The sequence below is a fragment of the Lipotes vexillifer genome, unplaced genomic scaffold (genome assembly GCF_000442215.2).
Source record: "Lipotes vexillifer unplaced genomic scaffold, Lipotes_vexillifer_v1.1 scaffold902, whole genome shotgun sequence".
Lineage (NCBI taxonomy): Eukaryota > Metazoa > Chordata > Mammalia > Artiodactyla > Lipotidae > Lipotes > Lipotes vexillifer.
The window spans coordinates 327,587-353,382 of NW_006794304.1; the positions used below are offsets into that span (position 1 = coordinate 327,587).

Here is a 25,796-nt window from a genome sequence, read left to right on the forward strand (position 1 = left end):
GGTCTAGAGATCACTTGACTGAACCGCGACCCACTGCTCTGCCTCTGCGGCAACAAGCACCTAGACCAGGGGAGGCACAGCTCTTTCTTACTTACGCCCCCTTCTCCACGACTGATTTATATAATTGGAAATTACAAAATCCTCCATTTTCTGAGAAACCACAAGCGTTAATATCACTGTTAGAAACTATATTTGTAACTCACCAGCCGACCTGGGATGATTGTCAGCAATTGTTACAGGTTTTGTTTACCACGGAAGAAAGAGAAAAAATCATGGGGGGGGCCCGTAAACAGGTACTTGGTCCAGATGGACGGCCCACTGATAACCCCAACCTAATTGAAACCGTGCTCCCTAGTACCCGACCGGAATGGAATCCTAACACGGAGGAGGGACGAGGGGCTTTGGCCCATTTTCGCCAGACTCTGTTAACAGGACTTCGGGCAGCAGCACGAAGGCCAACTAATACGTCCAAGGTTACAGAGGTGACCCAGGGAGCCACAGAGTCTCCAGCCGCCTTCCTGGAAAGGCTGATGGAGACTTATAGGCTATGGACCCCCATAGACCCTGAGGCACCAGAAAACAGGCGGGCAATTAACTTGGCCTTTGTGACACAGTCGGCCCCAGATATCCGAAGGAAATTACAAAAATTAGATGGTTTTGAAGGGAAGAACTTATCTGAATTGGTAGAGATAGCATTAAAAATTTATAATAATAGAGATGAAACTGAGAAGAGACAGTTAAGGCAGGTATCCAAAGTAATGGCGGCAGTCCTAAATGACAAACCTCCCCCAGGGGGGAAAAGGGCTGACTTCCAACCCAAAGGGAGAGGACAAATATCCGGCCCACGAAAGCCCTTAAAGAGGAACTAATGTGCTTATTGTAAAAAGGAAGGACATTGGAAAAAATGAATGTCCCGAACTTCCTACTAAAAAGGAACAACCCCGAAAGGGCCCCGAGGTGCTAGAATTAGACTCAGACTGAAGGGGTCAGGGCTTGAGCCCCCCCGAGCCCTTGGTAAACTTAAAAGTGGGGGGAAAACCTAAGACGTTCTTAATAGACACAGGGGCCACGTTCTCAGTCCTCCAATCAGATTATGGACCGAAACAACCAGAAAAAGCTTTGGTACAGAGGGCCACTGGGACTCAACGCTGTTTTTGGACCACAGACAGGAAGGTCGACTTGGGCAAACAAACAGTCACCCACTCCTTCCTGGTCATACCTGACTGCCCCTATGAAGGACTCTTAGGACGAGATTTGCTACAACATTTACAGACTACCATAAAGTTTGATAAAGCAGGATTTGAATTTGCATTCGGGCCAGACAAGCCTCCCTCCATTATGATCACACTGCCCCTGCAGGAGGAAGGACTGCTATTTGAAACGGGACAGAAAACACACCCAGAGTACAATCCTCAACTGGCTGTTTTAAGAGAGGAATTCCCCTTAGTCTGGGCAGAAAACCACCCCTTTGGGGCTACGGCCCATCGAATACCAGTGGTGGTAGAATTAAAGGCTGGATCCACCCCGATTCGACTACGACAGTACCCCTTAACTGAAAAAGCTAAAAAGGGAATAACCCCCCACATTAATCGGCTCCTAAAAGCAGGCATCCTGGTCCCCTGCCATTCCCCATGCAATACTCCTCTCCTTCCTGTTAAAAAGCCCAACAGTGAAGATTATAGACCGGTGCAAGATCTACGGGCAATAAATGATAGGGTAACTGACATTCACCCTACAGTGCCTAACCCTTACGCACTTTTGAGCCTGCTGCCACCAGAACAAAAGTTTTACTCCGTTCTAGATTTAAAAGATGCATTTTTCTCCATACCACTGGCCCCCAAAAGTCAGCCTTTATTTGCTTTCGAATGGACTGATGAGAGGGGCCAACCGATTCAGCTAACATGGGCACGGTTACCTCAGGGATTTAAAAACTCGCCCACTCTTTTTACGACGGCCCTACAACGAGACCTACAACCTTTCCATAACCAGTTTCCCGAAGTAACCTTATTACAATATGTGGATGATATACTTGTGGCTGGAAAAACTGTGCGGGATTGTCTAACAGGAACAAAAGGCCTAATAAGGTTAGTACAGGACTTAGGCTATAAACTCTCAATTAAAAAGGCTCAGATTTGTCAAGAACAAGTAAACTATTTAGGGTATATCCTAAAAGGAGGACAGAGATGGCTAGGAAAGCCACGCACTCAGGCCATCCTAACCTTACCAACCCCTACCACAAGAAGGGAATTGACAGAATTCTTGGGAATGGCGGGCTATTGCCGGCTCTGGATACCCAGATTTGCAGAGCTGGCCAAGCCTCTATACGATGCCCTGAAGGGCGTTAACCAGATTGGCCCCAAAGCCACCAAGATTAACTGGACTGAGACACAAAGAAAGGCCTTCCAGGACATTAAAAGGGCTCTTACCTCACCTCCTGCTCTGGCACTCCCCAACCCTGATAAACCTTTTGAACCGTTTGTAGATGAACGAGCCAGGGTGGCAAGGGGGATACTAACTCAGAAACTTGGGCCCTGGCGAAGGCCGTTAGCCTATCTCTCTAAACAACTGGACCCAGTAGCTTCCGGGTGGCCCTCATGCGTCAGACAAATTGCAGCCACTGCCCTGCTGGTAAAAGATGCTGACAAATTAACCATGGGGCAACAATTAACCGTCTTTACTCCGCATGCTGTTAAGACCCTTCTAAACTCCCCTTCTGAACGATGGCTCTCAAAACGCACGAATAGTACAATACCAGGCATTGCTCCTAGATGAGCCAAGGCTAACAGCCTAAACCCAGCCACCCTTCTGCCCACTGATGTTACCGAGAACACAATACCAGAACTTCATTATTGCCTGACGGCTCTGCAGACCTATACCACTCTTCGGCCGGATCTAAGTGACACCCCGCTACAGAATCCTCAACTAACTCTCTATACAGATGGCAGCAGCCTTGTGGAAGAGGGGATTCAAAAAGCGGGAGCAGCAGTTACGACGGAATCTGAGATTCTTTGGCAACAGTCCTTACCGGCCGGAACGTCAGCACAGTGAGCTGAGCTTATAGCGCTGACTAAGGCCCTACACCTGGCAAAAGACAAATCTGCTAACATCTACACTGACAGCCACTATGCTTTTGCTATGGCCCATGTACACGGACAGATATATCAAGAAAGGGGCCTCCTAACGGCAGAAGGAAAGACTATCAAAAATAAACAAGAAACTCTAGATCTTTTTACAGCCATCTGGAAACCAAAAAAACTTGCCATCATACATTGTTTGGGACATAAAAGGGGTGCCTCCCTAATAATAAAAGGAAACCAACTTGCTGACCAAGCGGCAAGACAAGCCGCTCGAAATTTAACCTCGGCACTGGTACAAAAACTGAAAATAAAATTTCCGGGACCCACATTGCCGGTAAGTCCCTGCTACTCAGCCAAGGATTTGGACTGGATACAAAAGAAAAAGGGGGGGGGGGGGGTATTAGATAACAAGAAGGAAGGAAATATATGGATTCAAGACAAAGATCACCGAATTTTTATTCCTGAGAACCTAGGCCTGATGTTGATACGACGCTTGCATGAGGGAACGCATCTGGGATCTACAAAATTACATGAACTGTTAAAAACTCGTTTTCGAATTAAAAACCTAAAAGAGAAAGTATTCTCAATCACTAGGCAATGTGTGACTTGTGCACAAGTAAACCAAGGGGCCAACTCGCAACACCAGGAACTGCATCGGTATCGAGGCAATGAGGCAGGCCGCCTTTGGGAAATGGACTTTACAGAAATAAAACCAGGAAAATATGGGTATAAGTACCTATTAGCAGCAATTGACACCTTTTCCGGTTGGGTGGAAGCCTGGCCGGTGAAATGAGAGACTGCAGCCACAGTAATAAAAAAAACTGTTACAGGAAATCATCCCTAGGTATGGACTGCCGCTCCAGGTAGGAACAGACAACAGACCAGCTTTTACTGCACAAATAACTCAAAAAGTAAGTAAAATACTAGGAATAGATTGGAAATTGCATTGTGCATATAGACCTCAAAGTTCAGGCCAGATAGAGAGGTTAAATAGGACCTTAAAAGAAACATTAACTAAATTGGTAGTGGAGACTGGCCAGAACTGGGTAGAAGCCCTTCCGATGGCTCTTTTACGAGTAGGATGTACCCCATATAAGAAGGGTTTTTCCCCGTTTGAGATTATGTTTGGAGCTCCCCCTCCGCTCTTGCCGGGAGTAGGAGAAGAGCTCCACCTGCTGACACAAAGGGAAAATTTAATAACCTCTCTCTTAGCATTACAGCAGTTCCAGGACCGGGTTAAACCCCTGTTGAAAGATGCATTTTCCTTACCCCCTGCTGTTCCCCATGCTTTCCAGCCTGGAGACTTAGTCTGGGTAAAGAAGCATAACCCCCAGACATTGGAGACTAGGTGGACTGGACCTCATCTGATTGTGTTGAGTACCCCGACTGCTGTTAAAGTCGACGGTGTCTGGACTTGGATTCATCATAGCAGAATAAAGAGAGACTACACCACAGAGGAACCAGAAGAGGACTCCACAGAATGGAAAGCACAGGCTCACCCGCAGGACCCCCTAAAGCTGCTCATTATTCGCAAATGATTTGGGGCTGGTTTCCTATGTTGCTCTGGGTGGGACAACTGGGGCAAGTGGGAGGATATCCTTTTTACGTGGACACTAACAGACGGATTGACTGGGCAAACTTTAGCCGAAAACGAAACATACCTCCTGAATACGGAAGACCAGGAATCAAGGGTTTGATTAGTTCCTAGAAAAAGGGGGGGATGTGACGAAAGAAACGGAAGAACAGCTTCAGGGCTAACAGCACATTTTGACTTCTGTAAGAAAGTTGTTTTGCTTACTTGCTTGGGACAGGAAGAACCGGGTTCCTGATTGGCTGATTCAAAATTAAACAGCTCCCTCCCGCCTTGGGAACTTCCCGTCCTGTGAAGGGTATAAAGGCCTCGCCCTACTGTTAGTCGGGGACTCACTCACTTCTCTCCGAGTGGGACCCTGTCCGGAGAGTTTGTGTAAGCTTCTATACTTGTATAAATCCTTTGCTAATCTTTCTGCTTGGTGTTGGTGATTCTCGGGAGTCCTTGATTGGGACACGGGTCGCATTTACCGGAGAACTCGACTACAGGCGTGTGGCTCCCGGACCGCAACATTATCTTCCTGGACCAGGGCTCGAATCCGTGTCCCCTGCATTGGCAGACGGACTCGTAACCACTACGCTACCAGGGAAGTCCCCAAAATGGGGTTTTTATTAGACCTACTTTATGAGGTTGTTTTGTGACATTCAATAAGAAAATAGACATGTTAAGTGCTTAATAAATGCTATTGTTAAGTCATAATTAGATAAAAGAGAACAACACAGATGCATTCTCTCCTGAAAACAGGTATAATCAAAGGCAGGAATAAAAAGTGCAAGGCCCCCAAGTATTGGAAGCAACAGGGAGGGAAAACAGAAGTTGAGTCCCCTGACAAGTTTCCTCCTCCCACTGACTTTATCTGGACCACGCTTGCTACCAGGCATGGAAGAGAAAAGAATGTCTGCGTCAGACTTTCCAGCTCTATTCAGCTGTCGAGACATTCCAGAATCACACTCATCTTCACAAACAACTTAATGCAGCTGAGGCCAAGCTGTCTTCCGGACTCCAGGAGCACCAAGGTCTTACTCTGCCATTCAAGGGTGTGAGTGTCTAGGAGGCATTAGGAAACCCCATGGACAGGTACAGAATGGATTCGAGAAACCAGAGTGGTACCTGGGACTGGATCATGGAGTAGATGCTGCTCCCTTCTCCAGGGGAATTCTGCTCCTGCACAAGAGATAGTAAAAGGACATATGGTAACGTGAGCAGACAGCTGTGTCTGTCTGAATTTGGATCGAGTCGGGGAGAAACAGCATAAGAAGAGGCGCTCCCAGGAACCTGGGAGGGAGGTGTTCTTTGAGCATCTCAGGATAAGGAGAGACAGTAGGAGCGACTCACCGTGCAGCAGTTAGTGTCAGAAGTGAGGAACCTCCCAAGTGTGAAAGAATTGCTTCGAGTGACCCTGCCCAAAGGGTCTTCTGTCACCTGCTTTACTTTAGTAACTTAGAAACTTGGCTTTGCTGACTTTCTGACTAAATTTGCAACATAACTACTGGTAATGGGCAGAGCTTTGGGTGGGGCTCTAATCTGAGTCTTACCTACAAGGACACAAATTCAGGCCCTCTAAATGTTCTAAAGCCCGCTCTCTAGATCCAGCTTTGGTGGCCAGCTTGCCTTTGGCCTCAAGCCAGCCTCTGAGCAGTGCTGGTGGTGCTGGGTGGAGCCCTGGAGCGAGGCCAAAGGCAGGGAGCACATGCCCTTCCTGCTTCTGTCTTCAGTCCTGTCCCACGGGAGACTGGGGCTGGAGGCATTTCATGCTGCTCGACCCCGAACACAGACTGCCAGGCTGGGCTCTGGGGGAGAGCCCATGGAGACCATTAGAGTCCATTAGACAAGGAAGAAGCTGAACTCCCCAGAAGCAGGAAGACGCTAAGAGGAGCAGAGAAACATGAGCCATCCGTGGAGGCTGGAGTCGCTGGCATCTGGCAAGAAACAGGAGTTTGTGCTTTTCTCTTCTGCCCAGACCTGAGTGAAGTGTCTCCAGAAAGGTCAAAGCTGGGGCCCAAAGTGAGACCACGTGAAGCTTGAGATTTAGGCCTTCAAGCAGAACCTTGGGGACAGTAGGGACAGGCCATAGAGACGTGGCCATGGAGGGAGGAAGCCCTGAGTCAGATGCAGAGTAACAGACCTGAATCCCCAAGAGGTCTCTTTTACTCTGAGTAGTTATTTTCCTTTGTCTTCTCCGTTTACTTAATCTAAAGTCACGTTCATTTTGTTGGGGAAGAAAGGTTATTTTTACTGAGCATTTGGGCATCCGTGGCTGTAGGAAGATGCACTTGCTCTCAGGAATTTGTACCAGCATCCAGTAATGATGGGAGAAACAAAGTCTCCTTTTGTTTTTCATGCCCCAATATTCCATGGGTGGGGCAAGGAAACAGGCCAGGGGAGCCACACTGATTCCTAATTCCCACTGAGCCCGGACTTTGGGAAGCTGCTTCTCTGTTCTATGAAGTCTCACAGGGCCTCACACCTGTGAAAAGGAAGAGTCCCACTGCTGTGACTTCCTGCCTCTCCCCCGCAGGTGAAGCACCAGGAATACGTGTGGGAAGAGGGCCCTTCCTCCCCACGCCCATCACCCTTCCCACCTGGCAGTTCAGCTGGGCACTGCCTTTCCCCAAGTCCTGTCACACAACCTGCCCTGCTCAGGGGCAGAACAGCAGGAGGGGCCCTGCAGCCCCCTGCAGTTTCCTCCTCTTCGACACCCCTGGATGACAGGCAGAGTTGACCACTACCTGAAGAGACTGACTGGCCAGAGAGGAGCTAACCTTTGTGCTAACCCGGTTACTCTCTCTAGCACCTCAGCCAGACTCGGGCCTCTTCCTCCCAAAGCATTGTGAGCACAGACCACTGAGCCAGCTGTGAAACTGCTGTGCTTTGGCTGCTCAGGCTGGCCTCCTTCTCAGCCTGGGCAATGATCAAGGGACCAGCAAAAGTAAACTCGGACTTGCAGGGACATGAGAATTTGTGGTCAGACACAAAGTACAAGAAGGTTGGACTCTTCATGGGGCTGAGCCTAGCTGGTAAGACAGAACAGAAATGAGGATACCAGGGGGCCATCCCTCCCCAAGAGGTGTGATGCTGCACCAAGATGCCCCTTCTGCCTCCTTCATTTTTTCTGCACCCAGGCCCCCTTGTTTTCCTCTTTTCCTCCATGGCCAGAGCTAGGAGGCTGTCAGAGAAAAGATAGATGGGGAGGACTGAGGACAATTGTCTGGTCCTCTTTGACCCCCTGCTCTGGATGGTCATTCTCCCAAGAGCATCTCCCAGACTAGTTGAGAGAAACCGCAGCCCCTAGGGTGCCATACTTGATTTCTCCTGGTTTGCACATCCTTTACATCTTCATAGATCGTCAGAAATTCCTCTGGTCTCGTCTCTGTGAGAGGAAAGCAAAGAAGCAAAGAAAAGAGCTGCAGAGACCTCCAGAGGGTGTGCTGTCCAGGCTTCTGCTTCTGGCAATCTTCCCTCCATCCCAGATGACCAAGACCTTGAGAAAAGTTCTAGAAAGGAGGCAGATTAGTGCTCTTCCTAGGATACCTGAAATGCACAGTGGCAGCAACCTGCCCTGACATACCTATTCCATCAGGCCAGGCAGAGTGCAGGTAAATCTGCACATTGGGGATCAGACTGTAAACATCCAGCAGCCACCCCAGAAGGCGTGACCTGGGAGAGAGGGCCCAGCAGCCACTGCTTCCCCTCCCCCAAGCACACACACACATACTTCAGTGCCCCCAAGGAAAAGCAGGTACAGGTCACTGGGGATGACAAATCAGGCAACACACCTCCTAGGAACCCCCCACTTACGTGACTGCTTCCTCTTCCACCTCCGCACATAAAAGCAGGTGAGGGCGCCCAGGAACAATGCCGTTAGGAGAATCACGATGCTCACCAAAGTGGACAGAAAGATGAAATCTGAGGGATATGGAAGGCACCGGGCCTGAGTTCTAAGCCCTCTCTGTTCTCCCTTCCCACCTGTCTGCTGCAGACAGTGTCTCAAAACCCACACTCCTCTCTCAAATGGCTGGTCTCCTGGCACCGTGTGAATTCATCATCAAAGTCATCTCTCTTCTCAATTGGGTGACCTCCCCTGAGTGATGCTAAGAGTCTGGGTATTAGTATCTCAGAGGCCAGGCTCAATTCTAATTCTATAACCTCTGTGCCCTTGGGCAACTTCCTTAATTAAACTCTCTGAGCCTCTGTTTTGTCACTTACAGAAAGGAGATAATGTTATCTACACAAGGGGGTTAATTACGGAGTCTAATATATGTAAAACATCTGGCACAGCAAATGTTAATCCATTCACTCTTTTGTTTTTAACTCAACAAACATTTGTTGCACACCTACTATGTGCCAGACAAGTCTTCCATTTCACCTTCTGCTATTCTTGCTTTCACTGCTCTTCATTCAAACTTTAACATTTGTGTCACACGTGTAGCCTCTTATATAACCCAGCCAACATGGGGAGAAGGGAAATGAATTAAAGTTCCAGATGCCAGCTGACTAGGCTCTTTACAAACATTATCTCATTTAACCTTAACAACAATCCTGTGAGGTACTTATTATTATCATCCCCATTTTACCCAAAAGAAAAATTGAGGCTCAGAGAGGTAATGCATCAGCCTGAGTTCACAGAGCTAGTGAATGATGAAGCCATGGCTGGCATGAACCAAACTCCAGTGTCCTTGTCACTCCACATTACTTCAGCTTGTTTGTTTCTTTTTTGCCCATGAATGCTTAGTGTGTTGCCCCATTTGATTATAAGTTCCTTAAGTATGGGAACTGTGGGTTGTTTTTTCCCGTCATGCCCATGCTAATGGCACAGTAATTCTTTGTTTACCTAATCAATAGTGGTGTAAACTTAACTTGGGGTAACTCTTAGGATGTGCATAAGCAAAAAAACCCCAAGAACTCTTCTAGCTACCCCCAAGATCATCCTGATGACCCTATGATTCAGAGTACTGTGTACAGCATAGTTACCTCTTGGGGAGCTATATGGTTTGGGGGAGTTATCACTCAAGAGGAGAAAGTAGATCTCCATCAGTCTCTCAGAGAAAGGAAGTGATGATCAGCATCATAGCAGGGCTGCGACTCACCAAACAACTAAGCATTCCCTACACAAAGGAGAAATGTGTATCTCCCAGAAGGAGATTCTTTACTGGGATAAAATTCTTCCCAGACAAAGACAGCCCTGAATTTATGGAAACTGTGTGCCTAGAGGCCAGGACCTCCCTGGGCAAGGACTGCAAAGCCCTGGGGGAGGCAGCCAAGGGATCTCAGAGCCAAGCCTCCTTTGCACATGAGCCTGGCTGTGGGGTCCCACACCTTCAGCCCCTGTAACAGCGCAAAGAGCTCCACTTACTTGGGTGGGCATTCAGACAGCCCTGTGTGAGTTGGAGGGTGTGGTTTGCCCAGCTGACAGGGTTGCTGACATTGCAGGTGTATGTGTGCAAACCACTGACATCAATCAGCTCCTCCAGTCTGGTGAGGTTCCTGGGTGTCTGAATCAGCTCAGTCCCTTTATACCAAGCATAGCTCACATCACCACCTCTGGAGACTGAGCAGGACAGAGTCACCTGGCACATCCCCCTGTCCAGGACCTTCCACCTCTCCACCAGCTGGGGCTTCTCAACACGATCTGGAAGCAGAGATGCTGATCAGAAAGGTGCTGGAAATACAAGCCCTGCAGGCCTCAGAGGTGCAGCATGAGCTGTCCTGAGGACTCACCAAATACAGAAACCTGGAACTTATGTCTCCAAACCTTCCCAGTGTCTTCAGTGACCTCCAGGAGGTAGAGGCCACTGTCCTGCTGCTGAACTGCCATGATGAGAAGAGTTAGGTTTTCTCTTATAAAGCTCAGTCTATTGTTGAAATGATTTGAAGTCCAATTCAAATTCTTCCCTATATCGCTCTGGCTGGAAACATTCTTCCAAGAGTATATAAAATAACATCTTGAATTTGAGTATGGCTGCATCTTCCATATAACAGAGTATGTCCTTATATGTATGCTGGGGGGCCGTAACCAGACAGACTCTCCCGAAATTCCAACCACATGATCAGCAGAACCTAGGGATTATAGGAAAGAGAACCCAGGCTGGAGGTGGAAAGAAGAGTTTCGAGCCTGAGCATTGTGGGTTGTTGGATGTGACCTCCCTTAAACCAAGAGGATGGAAATGCATATGAGGAGCCCAAAGTCTAAGAGAACCTGAAACTGTATCTCCCTTATCTGCCTCCCCTCCCTCCATGCTCTGTGCCTGAAGGGCCCACAAACCAGTAATAATAGCTAAAGTCTCCTGAGTTCTTATTATGGAACAGACAGGTTTTAAACACTTTACATATTTTTACTATTTCACTTTACAATGACCCTAAAAGAGTCTTATCCCCATTTTACAAGTTAGGAAACTGAGTTAGAAAGAACTTAAAAGTAATTGGCCCAAGTTACACAGTGAGAAAGATGAGCTTAAAATCCAGTCAATTTGGCTTTAGAGGACGAATTCTTAACCACAATGTTATAAATATCATATATGATGTCACTCCTTCCCTGCAGTGCTGATGTAAACAACAGTGGCCATCAGTGACTGCTGGAAATTCTTAATGGCCAGACCTAATAAGACTAACCCTCCAAGTTGAACTAATGGCTCCCTCCTCCATCCTGCATCCTCATAGAACTAGATTCATAATCCTTTCTTGTAGCACTGTGCACATAAGATTGTGGTCTTTATTCATTAGTGTTTGCCAATTTTTTAGTTACTAGAAAGTATCCACAGGATTGCTCCATAGAAAACAAATAGAGAAAAATAAAACTATATTACCAAGGCATATCCTAACACATCACTCTCTAAGGACCAAGATGGGGGCTAATGACCGTGAGAATGTGACATAGAGCTGCTTGTCATTGCCTACCCTAGAGTACCCCAGTGCAATCAATGAAAACAAGTGGAAATCCCTGTGGCCATTTTTGGCAAGGAAGCTATGTGGCATGGCCCAGTGGATGCTGGAAATAAAAAGGTCTGCCTTGGCAGGTTGAAAAGGGTCAGGGAGAATTTGGAGGAAAGAATAGAAGAAGGAGATAGTTATACAAACAGATCTGTTAAAATGGAGGACATTGAGAAGAGAGCGATGGAGAGAGATCTTTAGATGTCCACGTGCATTATAAGTACACTCACTCCTAACCATACCTTCATGTCAGCATTTTCTCAAGAGACAAAGTAAATAATTAAAGGACTCGTAATTACTATCTGGTTAATATATGTTCCTCTGATTTGACACTCCTAAAAGTAAAACACATGAGGTTCCTATTCATAGTCCCATGATTTGGACTAGCTCTGCTTATTACCAAGCCAAAAGCAGAGACTGTGATATACATCTCTGTGACTTTGTCTCTTGAGGTCCTAGCACTGCCTAAAGATGTTGAGAACAAAGGTGAACAGAAAAATAATTACTAAACCTACAAAAAGGTCATGAACTGTCATCACCAATTATTCAGTCTTTACTGAGTCCCCACTGTAATGAGGGCCCTGAAAAGGCAGGGCCTCTTCATGTGTAAGATATGGTTCCTGACTCCAGAGAATTTGTGATCTGGAAATAGAACATGCTTTCATTCCACAGCATACATTTAAGGTTGAGATACATAATCATCTAAAGAATTCTAATTCTGATCATGGAAGACCAGATTAAGACATGCTAACCAATGCTCCCACTGGGAATAACTAGAGAAAATGGGCAAAGTAAAAAAGTACGTTGTTAATGGCATCAGAGAGCTAATAAAGCAGTATAAAGTTATAGGGCCAAGATCTGGAAGAAGGAAACTCAGAGAGGTGAAACCAGAATTTTTGACTGCTGCTCCTTGGAGGCATCTTCTGAGTCCATAAAAAGCAGCTGAAATGCTGAGAAGCTAAGCAGAGCTTACAATAAGCTCAAGGAACTAAGAGAACATGGAGTTCAGGAACCTCTTGAGAGGAAGTGAGTATACCTAAAATCCAGCAGATTTGGGGTTGGTACCATAAATGTCTACACACTAAGAGTAAGGGTGAACAAGAAATAGGCCAAGGAATTCCCAGGTGGCACAGTGGTTAAGAATCTGCCTGACAATGCAGGGCACACGGGTTCAAGCCCTCATCCTGGAAGATCCCACGTGCTGCAGAGCAACTAAGCCTGTGCACCACAACTACTGAGCCTGCGCTCTAGAGCCCACGTGCCACAACTACTGAGCCTGTGTGCCACAACTACTAAAGCCTGCTCACCCTAGAGCCCATGCTCCACAACAAGAGAAGCCACCGCAATGAGAAGCCCATGCACCCCAATGAAGAGTAACCCCCAGCTCTCCTTAATTACAGAAAGCCCATGTACTACAACAAAGACCCAACGCAGCCAAAAAGTTAATAAAAAAGGAAAGAAAAGAAATAGGCCAGCTCTCACAGAGATTGAAGCCCAGTTTTGAATAATTTCAACCCCGAATTGGATGAACATTATCTAATATCTCTAGTATTTCTAATCTGACTAGAGGCAAATATAAATTATTACTGGAGGAAAATAACAAAAACCAGCGCATTAAACTATTTCTAAAATTTTTCATACAACAGTGTCCAAAATGAAATAAAAATATAAACAGGCATAAGAAGAGGAAACATGTCCAAAAACCAAAAGAAAAAATAGAAATAAATCCAAGGGACATCTAGATAATAGTGTTATCAGCCATAAACTTTAAAGTAATTTTGTTTAACATGTTCAAGGAAATAAAATATGTTTGAGAATTACAGCAGAGAACTAGTGTGATAGAAAGCAAAATGGCCATGCTCCCTGAAATGTGACTTTGCAGCTCCTTCCATCATCAAGAGATAGAGTTCACTTTCCCATCTCTTGTAACTGGGCTGGCTTTCTGAACAGAATGCAGTAAATTGATGTTGTGCCAGTGCTAAGCCTAGATCTGAAGAGGCCTTGCACATGCCTCTTGGAATGTGCCTCTACATGTTCTCTTGGCATGTTGTCTAGCTGACATATAAACAAGACTCTGATAGCCTCCTGGAGGATGAGAGATCACATGCAGCAAGCTGAGGCCTTCTTAGATCAGCCGTCCCCAGTCAATCTGGCAGCTGACCATATATGCAAAAATGGTGCAAGCTGAAATGAAAATAATGACCCAGCTAAGCCCCGCCCAAATTGCCAACTAGCAGAATCACTGACTAAATAAGTGGTTGTTGTTTGAAACTACTAAGTTTGGATTTATTATTGCTGCTTCATTATGCAGCAATAGTTACCTGAAAAAATGAATTTTTTGAGAACCAAATGAAAATTGTAGGAATAAAATATAAAATAACTGAAAAATGAACTCAACTGAGACCTTTTCTGACCACAACAATATGAAACTAGAAATCAACCACAGAAAGGAAAACGGGAAAAGAACAAACATATGGAGACTAAACAACATGCTCTTAAAAAAACCACTGGATCAAAAGTGAAATCAAAGAGGAAATCAGAAAATACCTGTAGACAAACAAAAATGAAAGCACAGCCTTACAAAATCTATGAGATGCAACAGAAGCAGTTCTAAGAGAGAAGTTCATAGCAATACAGGCCTGCCTCAAAAAACAAGAAAAATCTTAAACAAACAACCTAAACTACCACCTAAAAGAATTATAGAAGAACAAACAAGACCCAAAGTCAATATAAGGAAGAAAATAATGAAAATCAGAGAGGAAATAAATAAAATAGAGATCAAAAAAAAAAAAAAAGAAAAGATCAATAAGTCCAAGAGCTAATTTTTTGGAAAGGTAAACAAAATCAACAAACCTCTAGCCAAGGTCACCAAGAAGAAAAGAGAGAGGACCCAAATAAACAAAATAAGAAAAGAAAGAGGGAAATTTTAACCACAGATACCACAAAAATACAAAAAGATTATGAGAATACTAATAGTTATATGCAAACAAATTGGACAACCTGGAAGAAATGAACAAGTTTGTAGAAACATACACCCTGCCAAAACTGAGTCAAGAAGAAACAGATCATTTAAATAGACTGATCACTAGAAGTGAAATAGAATCTGTAATTTAAAAATGAAACAAAACAAAACTCTCTGCAAACAAAAATCCAGGACTGAACAGCTTCACTGAGGAATTCTACCAAACATACCAAGAAGAACTTATACCTATCCTTCTCAAACTATTCAAAAAAAATTTAAGAGGAGGGATTACTCCCAAATTCATGGCTTCTATGAAGCCATCATCATCCTGACACTGAAACCAGACAAAGACACCACAAAAAAAGAAAATTACAGGCGAATATCTTTAATGAACATAGATGCAAAAATCCTTAACAAAATGTTAACAAACTGAGTCCAACATTACATAAAAGGGATCATACACCATGGTCAAGCTGATTTCATTCCAGGGTCATAAGGATGGTTCAACATACATAAATCAATCAATGTGATACACCACATTCATAAAAGAAAGACAAAACCACATGACTATCTCAACAGACACAGGAGAAACAATTGACAAAATTCAACATCCATTCATGATTTTAAAAAAAGCTCTTACGAAAGTGGGTATAGAGGGAACATATCTCAATATAATTAAAGCCATTTATGACAAACTCACAACCAATATAATACTCAATGGTGAAAAGCTGAAATCCTTCCTGTTAAAATCTGGAACAGGACAAGGATGCCCACTCTCACCACTTCTATTCTACATAGCATTGGAAATCCTAGCCATAGCAGTCAGACAAGAAAAAGAAATAAAAGTTATCCAAATTGGAAGGGACGAGGTAAAATTGTCATTATATGCAGATGACATAATACTATATATAGAAAGCCCTAAAGACTCCACACAAAAACAACTAGAACTGATAGATGAATTCAGCAAGGTAACAGGATACAGGATTAACATACAGAAATCAGTTACATTTCTTTACATTAACAATGAAATATCAAAAATGGAATGTAACAAAACCATACCTTTTAAAATCACACCAAAAGAAAAATAAAATACTTAGGATTAAACCTGACCAAGGAGGTGAAAGACTTATATGCTGAGAACTATAATACATTAATAAAGGAAATTAAAGATGATTCAAAGAAATGGAAAGATATCCCATACTCTTGGATTGGAGGAATTAATATTGTTAAAATGGCAATACTACTCAAAACAACCTACAGGTTTAATGCAGTCTGTATCAAAATACCTATGATATTTTTCACAGGACTAGAACAAATAATCCTAAATTTTGTATGGAATCATAAAAGACCCAGAATTGCCAAAGGAATACAAAGGAAAAAGAACAAAGCAGGAAGCATAACTCTCCCACACTTCAGATAATACTACAAAACTACAATAGTCAAAACAGTGTGATATTGGCACAAAAACAGACATACAGATCAATTGAACAGAATAGAGAGCTGAGAAATAAACCCACACACCTACAGTCAATTAATCATCAACAAAGGAAGCAAGAATATATAATGGGAAAAAGACAGTCTCTTCAGCAAGTGGTGCTGGGAAATTTGGACAACTACATGTAAATCAATGAAGTTAGAGCACACCCTCACACCATGCACATTGAAGTAGTCTCTGCCCAGGTGGGGAGTAGTGGGTTGAAGAAGGAAAATCAGGCTCCGCCCTTTACTTGAGCCTCCTCTGCCACATGGATTGACTCTTCCTTTAACAAATGATTTCTCTGTAACAGGCAATGATGTTTGATAGCATTTTAACCACAGTTGAACTTCTTTCAAAATTGGAGTCAATCCTTTCAAGCCCTGCTGCTGCTTCATCAACTAAGTTTATGTAATATTCTGAATCCTTTGTTGTCATTTTTACAATTAAGTTCACCATCTTATATGGGTGCAGTTTGTGGCACCCCAAAACAATTGCAATAATGACATCAAAGATCACTGATCACAGATCATCATAACAAATATAATAATAATGGAAAAGTTTGAAATATTGAGAGAATTACCAAAATGTGACAGAGACACAAAGTGAGCAAATGCTGTTGGAAAAATGGAGCTAATAGACTTGTGACACAGGGTTGCCACAAACCTTCAATTTGTAAAAAACTCAGTATCTGCAAAGTGCAATAAAGTGAGGCTCAATAAAACGAGGTATGCCTGTCTATAAAGAATTCCTAAAAATCAGTACGAAATACACTGACAACCCCCCCCCCAAAAAAAAGGCAGAAGACTAGGACAGGCACTTGGCAAATAAATGATACCCAGTTAACAAACAAGCAGCAAAAAGGTCCCCAACATTGTTGGATATCAGAAAACAATGAGACTCTACTATATCCCCACCAAAATGGCTAACATTTAAAAGACTGAAAATTCCAAGTGTTGACAGGGATGAGGCACAACTGAGACTCTGATTCATTGTTAATGGGACTGTAAATTGGTACAGTCACTTTGAAAAACTGACAATATCTTTTAAAACTAAAGTTACATATGCTCTATAACCCAGGAGAATTTGTACATATTCAAGAAAACATATACAAGAACGTTCATATTGGCTTTATTCATAATAATTCAAAATGGGAAACAACCCAAATATCAGTCATCATTAGATGAATAAATAAATCATGTTATATTCATATAATGGACTGTTACATAGCAATGAAAAAGAATAAACTGGGACTTCCCTGATGGCGCAGTGGTTAAGAATCCGCCTGCCAATGCAGGGGACATGGGTTTGATCCGCGGTCTGGGAAGATCCCACATGCCAAAGAGTAACTAAGCCCATGCGCCACAACTACGGAGTCTGCACTCTAGAGCCCGCATGCCACAACTACTGAAGCCCGCACACCTAGAGTCGGTGCTCCACAACAAGAGAAGCCACCACAATGAGAAGTCCATGCACCCCCATGAAGAGCAGCCCCCGCTCGCCCAACTAGAGAAAGCCCACACGCAGCAACGAAGATCCAACGCAGCCAAAATAAATTAATTAATTTTTTTTAAAAAAAGAATAAACTACTTCTACAAGCAAAAATGTGGATGGATCTTATCGACTTGGTTATTAATAAAGGAGCCAGACACCAAAAAGTATATAGTGAATGATTCTACTTATACGAAATTCAAAGTCCAAAAAAAACGAATCTATGGTAAGAGGTTAGAATATTGGTTAACTCGGAGGAGATTATCAAGTAGGAGGGGACACAAAGAAGACTATTGGGGTGCTAGAAATGTTTTACATCTTGAGATGGGTGGTGGTTACATGTACATACATATATAAAAGTTCATCAAGCTATTCACTTAAACTTTTTGTACATTACTGTAAGTTATATCTTGATAAAAATACAAAATGTAAAAAAGGAGTAATTACTACCTCTCAGAGAGCTGTTCTGATCATTAAACTAAGTAAAATGTACTTTGATAAGAGCAAAGTAAGATGTTGCCACTGTGGAAACATTACCACAGCAAGAGTGGAAAAAGAGGAGATTTCTGCACTCACCTTTTGGCGAAATATTAGAAAATTCTTCCTGATACTTACTCAAATGACAACCAGAAATCAGTGGATCAGAAATTCTCACAGGTAAAATAGACTAGAAAATAAGTTGGGCAAATTTACAGATTGACAAAGATGTTCTAAACCTAGGTTCCAGGTACATCTATAAGAATCAGTGAGCCCCTCTGAGGCAATGAGAAGACTATTCACTCCTGTATTCAACAATTATTTATTGAATACTCTCTGTGTGTCACGTATTGCTCTAGGGAGGATATCTTAATCTCAACACTTGACATTTGGGACCTGTTAATTCCCTGTTGCAGAGGAAGCAGGAGCCGTCCTGTGCATTGTAAAGATGTGTATAATCCCTGGCCTCTACCCACTAGATGCCAGCACCCCTGCCCCATTCGTGACAAACAAAAAAGTTTTTAGACATTTCCAAATGTCCCCTGGGGGGCGAAATTGTCCCCACTTGAGAACCACTGCTCAAGGGCATTGGACTAGAGGAGTGAGCAAGAGAGACAATGTCCCTGCTCCCATGAAGCTTACACTTCAGTTGGGGTACGCACCATAAATAAATGAAACAAGATCCTTTCAGAGAAGTATAAGTGCCATGAAGGTAGTTTTAAAAGGTGATATAACAGAGTGACTGGTAGATTCATGGCCAGAGAAGACCTCTCTGAGGAGGTGACATCTGAGCTAAGAAATGATAGATATGAAGGATCCAGCCAGACAAAGAGCTACAGAAAAAACATCCTGGGTAGGGGGAACTGCAACTTCACAGCTCCTCTGGGGACAGGGAATCAAGCAGAAGGTTCAGCCCTTAGGCAGAATATTAGACATAGAAGAACTAAACAAGATGGTCTTCGTGGTTGGCAGCATTTGCGAAGAAATACATACATATGATAAGTCTTAATTTCCTAGAAACAGGACATCACCTTCACAGACTATAGAAATGGGAGATGATAAAACAACCAAATTACATTCAAGAGATTAACCCAGGCAAGTAGAGTCGGGGAGAGTTGCAAATAGAATGGTACACAGAAAGATAGAAATGCCCCCCATACATAACAAGCAAGTGCTAAAGGAAGATATGGAACTCCCAAGACTGGTTAACTGGCAATAGCAGTGTCAGTCATATGAAGGGTCAAGGGTAAGGCTCAACAGAGAGGGAGCCACACCAATGGATACATATTTCATTGGCCAGGCACTGGGCTAAGTAATGGGTATCTAAAACTCCACCCCACCTAAGGCAGCAAAAGGGCTGAGACTACAGATGGATCTTGAGTATCCCACAGGAGCCAACTCCAAGACCAACACGAAATGCCAAGTCTAAGGGCTCCAGGATGGGTGCCAGAAATGCTTGCCACAAAACCAAAATCTATAGTGCTGGGCAGGATTTTAAATAAGGAATGAAAGCCAAATCATAAGACAAGAACAGGACCAAAACAGAAGCATATAAGCGTAATATGGGAGCAGTGAACAGCCAAGTTTACTGGTACATGCACGGGTGCATCTTACTGGCCCAAAGGCAGGAAGAATTTCAGCCAATACACCAAATAAAGCTTTCCAGGTTGCTCAGAGTTGGCATCTGTTATGATTGCTGTTGCTCATATCATATCTGTAAGTAGATATTTGTAATATCACTCCTATTTTGGAGAAGGGGACTATTAAGGGCACTGGGCAAAGACGTAAAGGAAAAGTTACAATCTCTGTTTTACTGTGCTTACAGACTAGAGGAAGATAAACCTAAAACAGTCAACTAAGACTTGATGTGAAATGTGCTATGGGGGTATGCCCAAGGTGTGACACAAGCATAAGGAAAGCATGCTGTATTCTTCCCTGGGGCATTAAGAGTGACTTCCCAGAGGAGGTGACCTAGGCGCTGCCTGGGGCACCCAGGCCTGCCAGGTGGATTGAGAAAAGAGTATGGAAGAGGGCATCACAGACAGAAGAGCAGCATTGTTACAGACACCCATACTTCTGGCTTATGGGTCTGCTAAGGATGGTAATAAAGCTCTCTCCAGCAGGTCTAGAGAGTGGGGTGATAGAAAATGAGTTTAATTTTTAGGGGGTTGTGATGGTTTTATTTTATTTTTAACTTTTATAAAATTGAGAGGTAGCACAAATATTAAAGGGTGCCTAAAATATAAATGCATAGTATAATGAATAATTATAAAGTAAACTCCTGAATAACCACCATCAGATCAAAACATGGAGCCTTCATTCTCGTTCTCCTTCATCATGACAAAACTGAATATAGGACTTCCCTGGTGGCACAGTGGTTAAGAATACGCCTGCCAATGCAGGGGACACAGGTTCGAGCCCTGGCCCGGAAGATCCCACATGCCACAGAGCAACTAAGCCCGTGCGCCACAACTACTGAGCCTGCGTGCCTCAACTACTGAAGCCCACGTGCCTCAACTTCTGAAGCCCACGCGCCTAGAGCCCATGCTCTAGAGAAGCCACCACAATGAGAAGCCCACGAACCGCAATGAAGAATAGCCACCACTCACCACAACTAGAGAAAGCCCGCGAGCAGCAATGAAGACCCAACACAGCCATTAATTAATTAATTAATTAATTAATTTTTTAAAAACTGAATATAGAGTATACAGGGAATGATTAAGTTATTAACTAAACTATTAAATTATTAAGGAATCAAATGTGTGATCTACACTCCTGATGCTATACTGCCATTGTAGTCATTTTTAAATTATACTATTCTATTTTCATGTAAATTGTATTAGTTTATACACTTAAGAAGGGTTTGTCTCCAACTCAAAAGGAGCTAGGAAAGAAGCTACCACAGGAAGAACACCAGCTGTTATTTTGGTTTGTTGGTTTGGTTTTTGTGAGATAATGGAAATATATATATTATTCTCTGCCCCCAGTTCCTGGCACAGAGTTCCTGAAATCCTTATAATTTCTCAGTGATAAAAGCATCTCTTGCTTTAGTATTTAGTCTTTGACCCCATCCATGACATGGGGCTCCTAAAATCTTTGTAAATTCCTAAGTAATAAGAGCACCAGGAGCATCTTTTATTCTATTAAGATAACTCTAGATGAACTCCTGGGTGGGAGGGGCTGATCACAAAAAAGACCAAGCCATGATTAAAAGCTTGGAATTTTCAGCCCCATTCCCCACACTTCGGAGGAGGGATAGAGGCTGGAAATGGAGTTAATAGTTAATAACTGATCACATCTACATGAGGAAGCCCCTATAAAATCCCAATAGCATGAGTTTAGGGGAGCTACCAGTTTGATGAACCCCAACTCCAAGGGAACAGAAGCTGTCTTCCAGACCTTGCCCTATTTATCTCTTCATCTGGCTGTTCATCTGTATCCCTTAACATATCCTTTAATAAACTGGTAAATGTAAGTAAGTGTTTCCCACTGTTCTGTGAGCCAATCCAACAAATTAATTGAATCAGAAGAGGGGATCACTGGAACCTCTGATCTACAATCTGGGCTTGAGACTGGTGTCTGAAATGGCAGAGGGAGGTAATCTTGTGGGAATGAGCACTTAACCTGTGAAATCTAACACTGTCTCCGGACAGATGGTGTCAGAATTGAGTCACATTGTAAGACACCTAGCTGGGGCCACAGAGAGTTGCTTGGTGTGGGGAAAGAACCACACACACATTTGGAGACCAGAGGTATCAGAAGCGAAGTGTTCTGTATGAGTAGTAAAAGAGACACATGGGAAAGAAAGATACAGTAGGGAAAAACTGGATGGTATCCCAACATAGATTTTTAAATGGGAGGATAATGAACTAAGAGTGGAAAGCCAACAGAAAAGGAGCAGTTGAAGAAAGATCAGAGATATCATGGACTGGGCAGGTCCTGGATGACCTACCAGATGAAGCCATGATGTCCAGAGCACACGGGGAAGGACAGACCAAGGAAAGGAGGAGAGCTCCCTAACGCAGAGCAGAGGTGAATGTGGTCATTTATGGGCACAGATGAGGTCAGTTGATGTTGAGGGATTGTTGGTGAGGTCGGCAGAATCCCTAACTGGGGCCTCCATTTACTTGGAGAAGGAGAGTGTAGGCTGATAAAAGCTATGATGATGGAACAGGATCCTGAAGAGATGGTGAAGGTTTTGAATCACCCCTTTGGAGAAAGGGGAAAGCTGTGGATCAGAAACAAGGATTCCCAGGACAATGAGGATCCAGCTGAAATTGAAGGCTCTCAATCTGTAGTTGCTCTTGGTTGTTGAATTTTCTTCTGCAGCCCTCAACAGCCCAGTGTGGGGGAAAAGGAAGATATTCAGGGTGAGGCAGGGCTAGACAGGGCTGGCGATGGGGTGAGGTTGGAGTGGGAGGATACAGCAGAAAGATGAGTGGGCAAGGTACTATGTACTGGGTATTGTGACTGAGGCAGAAAGACCTCTGTCCCTGCCCCAGAGGAGCACACATGCCAAATGGAGAGACAAGAAATGGCAGTATGAAAAGATAACTTCAACACAAATTCTCACATGCTTAGTGAGAGGTGGAGGAGGCCCCGACAAGTGGCGGATTGTTCAGAGCGGAGAGGCCACAGCAGATTCCGGTGGTCAGAGCAGGCCCCAGGGCTGCTGCTACCTCTGTTGTTACCACTCAGCAGCTTTGGGGCCTCTCTTCCGGTGGTTAGGAAAGAATGGGGTGAAACAACTCTGCAGAGGGAGGGCAGAGGTCAAGTGATTAACTCCACCACCTCCTCAGCAAGAAGAGGGAAGCCAGCAAAGAGGACGGTCAAGGAGACGATCTGACCCAGCAGTGAGTCCCGCTCAGCCCCAGAGCTGGGTGCAGGAGCTGCAGCCTCCAAAGTCCCACAGTGTCCACTGTCAGCTCAGCTTCCTCTGACCTTGACCTGCTGGTCGGAGGAAGGGTAAAATGGGAAGAAGGTTGAGGCCTGAGAGCCTGGGAGAGGGGACAGGGGAGAGAAAAGAAAACTTTCAGAAAAGTGTAACTTCCCCTAGCCAACAAAGGATGTTGAGGTTTTCTCAGCTCAGGGTTATGCCACCAGGCTTGGAGTGAAGGCAACAGAAGGGGTTCCTGATGGGGTCTGGGTGGATAAAGCTCAGTGAGATCCCAAAAGTGCTGGGGCAGGGCCAACCCTAGTCAAGGCAAAATTATAAAGTAGATAAAATCCCCTCCAGGTCCACAACCCAATTCATCACCTCTCTTCTTCTTCACCTAGCCCCACCCTGGGGGGCTTCCTCCTGACTATACTGACTCCATGTCTCAGACAATGCAACCCCTTACCTAGCCTATGTCCCACTCTTTGTATCAGTTAACTGAATCATCCCATTTGTAATACTGTCTTTCTCCAAGATGACAAGTGCATTTGCTTCTCATGTCTCCTTGTTCAAACCTGTTTTCCCTACTTCTGTTTAGGCTGTTCCCTCTGCTTAGCTTGTCCTTCTACCTTACCGCTATCTCCTGAACTCTTATTTATCCTTCAAGGCCACTTCCCCAGTGTCCTTACCTAGAAGGACTCTCCATCTTCTTTGCACCCTTTGTGCTCTAAATGTATCTTGCCTGTCAGAGACACTTAGCATTTAGCATTTGCTGTCTTCCCTTAGAGTTGATATTGTACAGGCCTATTTTCCTCTAACTATCTGAAAGATTCTTAAGGATGGAACCAATGTGTGTTTCATCTTTGTTTCCTCCACAAAATCTTGCATAGTTCTTGGAACATAGTAAGGGTTTAATGAAGTGTTCAGTTGATTAATTAATTAAATTCAGTTCCCAGAAATGACTCTCATGTAGGAATTTCGTGCAGTATACCAGGGAAGCCAGAACAGACATGGTTCTCTTGGCTTTGACTTTCACCTTTCAGGCTCCACACGCCTGCACTTTCATTTCCCATTTGCAGATCCTCAGAACACAAAGCTGGTGGCCCCGAAACTTGGAACTCTCACACACTGCTTGGTTCAACCACTTTGGAAAACAGTTTGGCAGCAACTGCTAGAGGTATATTTACATACCCAGTGATTCTACCCCCAGAGATACACCCAACAGACATGCATGCACTAAAGGGCTCATAGAGGACGTCCCTGGTGGTCCAGTGGTTTAAATTCTGAGCTTCCACTGCAGGGGGTATGAGCTCCATCCCTGGTCAGGGAACCAAGATCCCGCATGCTGAGCAGCTCGGCCTAAATGCTCTTAGCAGCGTGATTATCATAGGGAAAAAAAAACCTTGAAACAACCCAAACGTTCACCAATGGTAGAATAGATTAATAAACTATTATATAGTCATACAATGAAATACAGCCATGAAAACGACCAGCTGCAAGTGATAGCAGAGATAAATCTCATCAGATGTTGAGCAAAAGAAGCCACATACAAGAGTGTATACTTTATGATTCCATTTATATACAGGCAAAACTAACCAATGATGTTAGAAGTCAGAAGAGTGGTTGTATTTGTGGAAGAGGGTGGAGGTAAGGAAAGGAGGGAACATGTGGTAAACACACAGGTGTTTTCACTTAACAATAACTCACTGAGATGTACGTTTATAACTTTGCACACTTTTCTGCACACATATCATGAAGACAATAGCCCAGCTATCTCTGGAGAGATTTCTATAGAACTGGTTCCCTCCAGTGGTGCTGCAGCCCTGAGTTCTCTGAGTCCTGATCTCTCTCCTGTGGACAGATACTTGACTATTCACACTTTGTCTGAGGGGGAGTACAATAAGGAAAAGATGGACAAAAATAAATCCAGCCTTTTTAGAACTTGTCTGGATCCCAGCCAGAGCAGTTGTGATCAGTGACTCCTTCCTGAGAAGTGAAAGTTTCAACACAACGTATGGGAAGAGCCTGCAGTCTTCAGAGCTAATCTGTGAGATGCTGCCTCTGCCCCTTTTTTCTGTCCAGCGCATCTCACCCCAGACCTTGTGGCCCCTGGGCATTTACAGCCTCTGGTGTGTCCTTTGTAGTTTCTTCAGAATACATAGCCAAAATCTGAATTTAGTGTCCAAAATGAACGTTAGGGCCCAAGTCCACTCTTATGGGCAGTGATTTGAAGGTCCCTGGTCCCCAAACCATCTGACCCCAAAATTATCCCAATCTTCCTCTAAGATACCTGAAAACAATTCATTTATTCACTCAACTAACATGTTTTGAGCACTTACTGTGTTGGGCACTTCGTTGGGCACTAATCACAGCTGTAATTATGTACTGATGGATAAAAATGGTGTAGGCTCCATAAACAAAGGGGCCATGTACTTAATCACTACTGAATCCTAAATATCTTGTCCAGCACCTGGTGCACAGCTACTCAGAACATATCCAGGGAAGGAATGGGAATAGAGAGGGAGATGCTATTGTGAAAACAGACTACTTTACATTACGATGTAATCATGTGATTAAATGTCTTGAATACATGTTTCTTTAAGTTAAAAATGTTGAAGTCTCCCTAAGATCCTGGTTATGATAATGAGAAACCCTCAGAAAAGGGCCACACATTAAAACTTTATCATCTTATCTGAAGATTCTCTAACTCACTTTCTATTCAATTAATTAAAGTCAACAAAAGATTACTGAATAGTCTCTCCTCTTTACTCTGACTACAAAACTAAGTGAAATATATGCCCTGCCTCCAAAGAGCTGAATAACATGAGCATTCATTTTGGAGGACTTGTTATAACTTAGCATTTCTCTGAACACTTTATACACTATATCTCATCTGATCCTCACACATCCCCCAGGAAGCA

The 25,796-nt window shown here is 43.9% G+C and overlaps 1 protein-coding gene across 1 annotated transcript in view; it reads right to left on the reverse strand.

Moving 5' to 3' along the window:
- The window catches only part of CD244 (CD244 molecule), a 33,828-nt gene that overhangs the window by 5,149 nt on the left and 2,883 nt on the right, over positions 1-25,796 (reverse strand). Inside the window, exons 2-6 of the mRNA XM_007467145.1 lie at positions 10,387-10,725; positions 10,022-10,312; positions 8,463-8,574; positions 7,971-8,031; positions 5,779-5,832 (exon numbers count right to left, since the gene is read on the reverse strand). Coding sequence (XP_007467207.1) covers positions 5,779-5,832; positions 7,971-8,031; positions 8,463-8,574; positions 10,022-10,312; positions 10,387-10,725 — 857 coding nt within the window. The remainder of the gene's footprint in view (positions 1-5,778; positions 5,833-7,970; positions 8,032-8,462; positions 8,575-10,021; positions 10,313-10,386; positions 10,726-25,796) is intronic.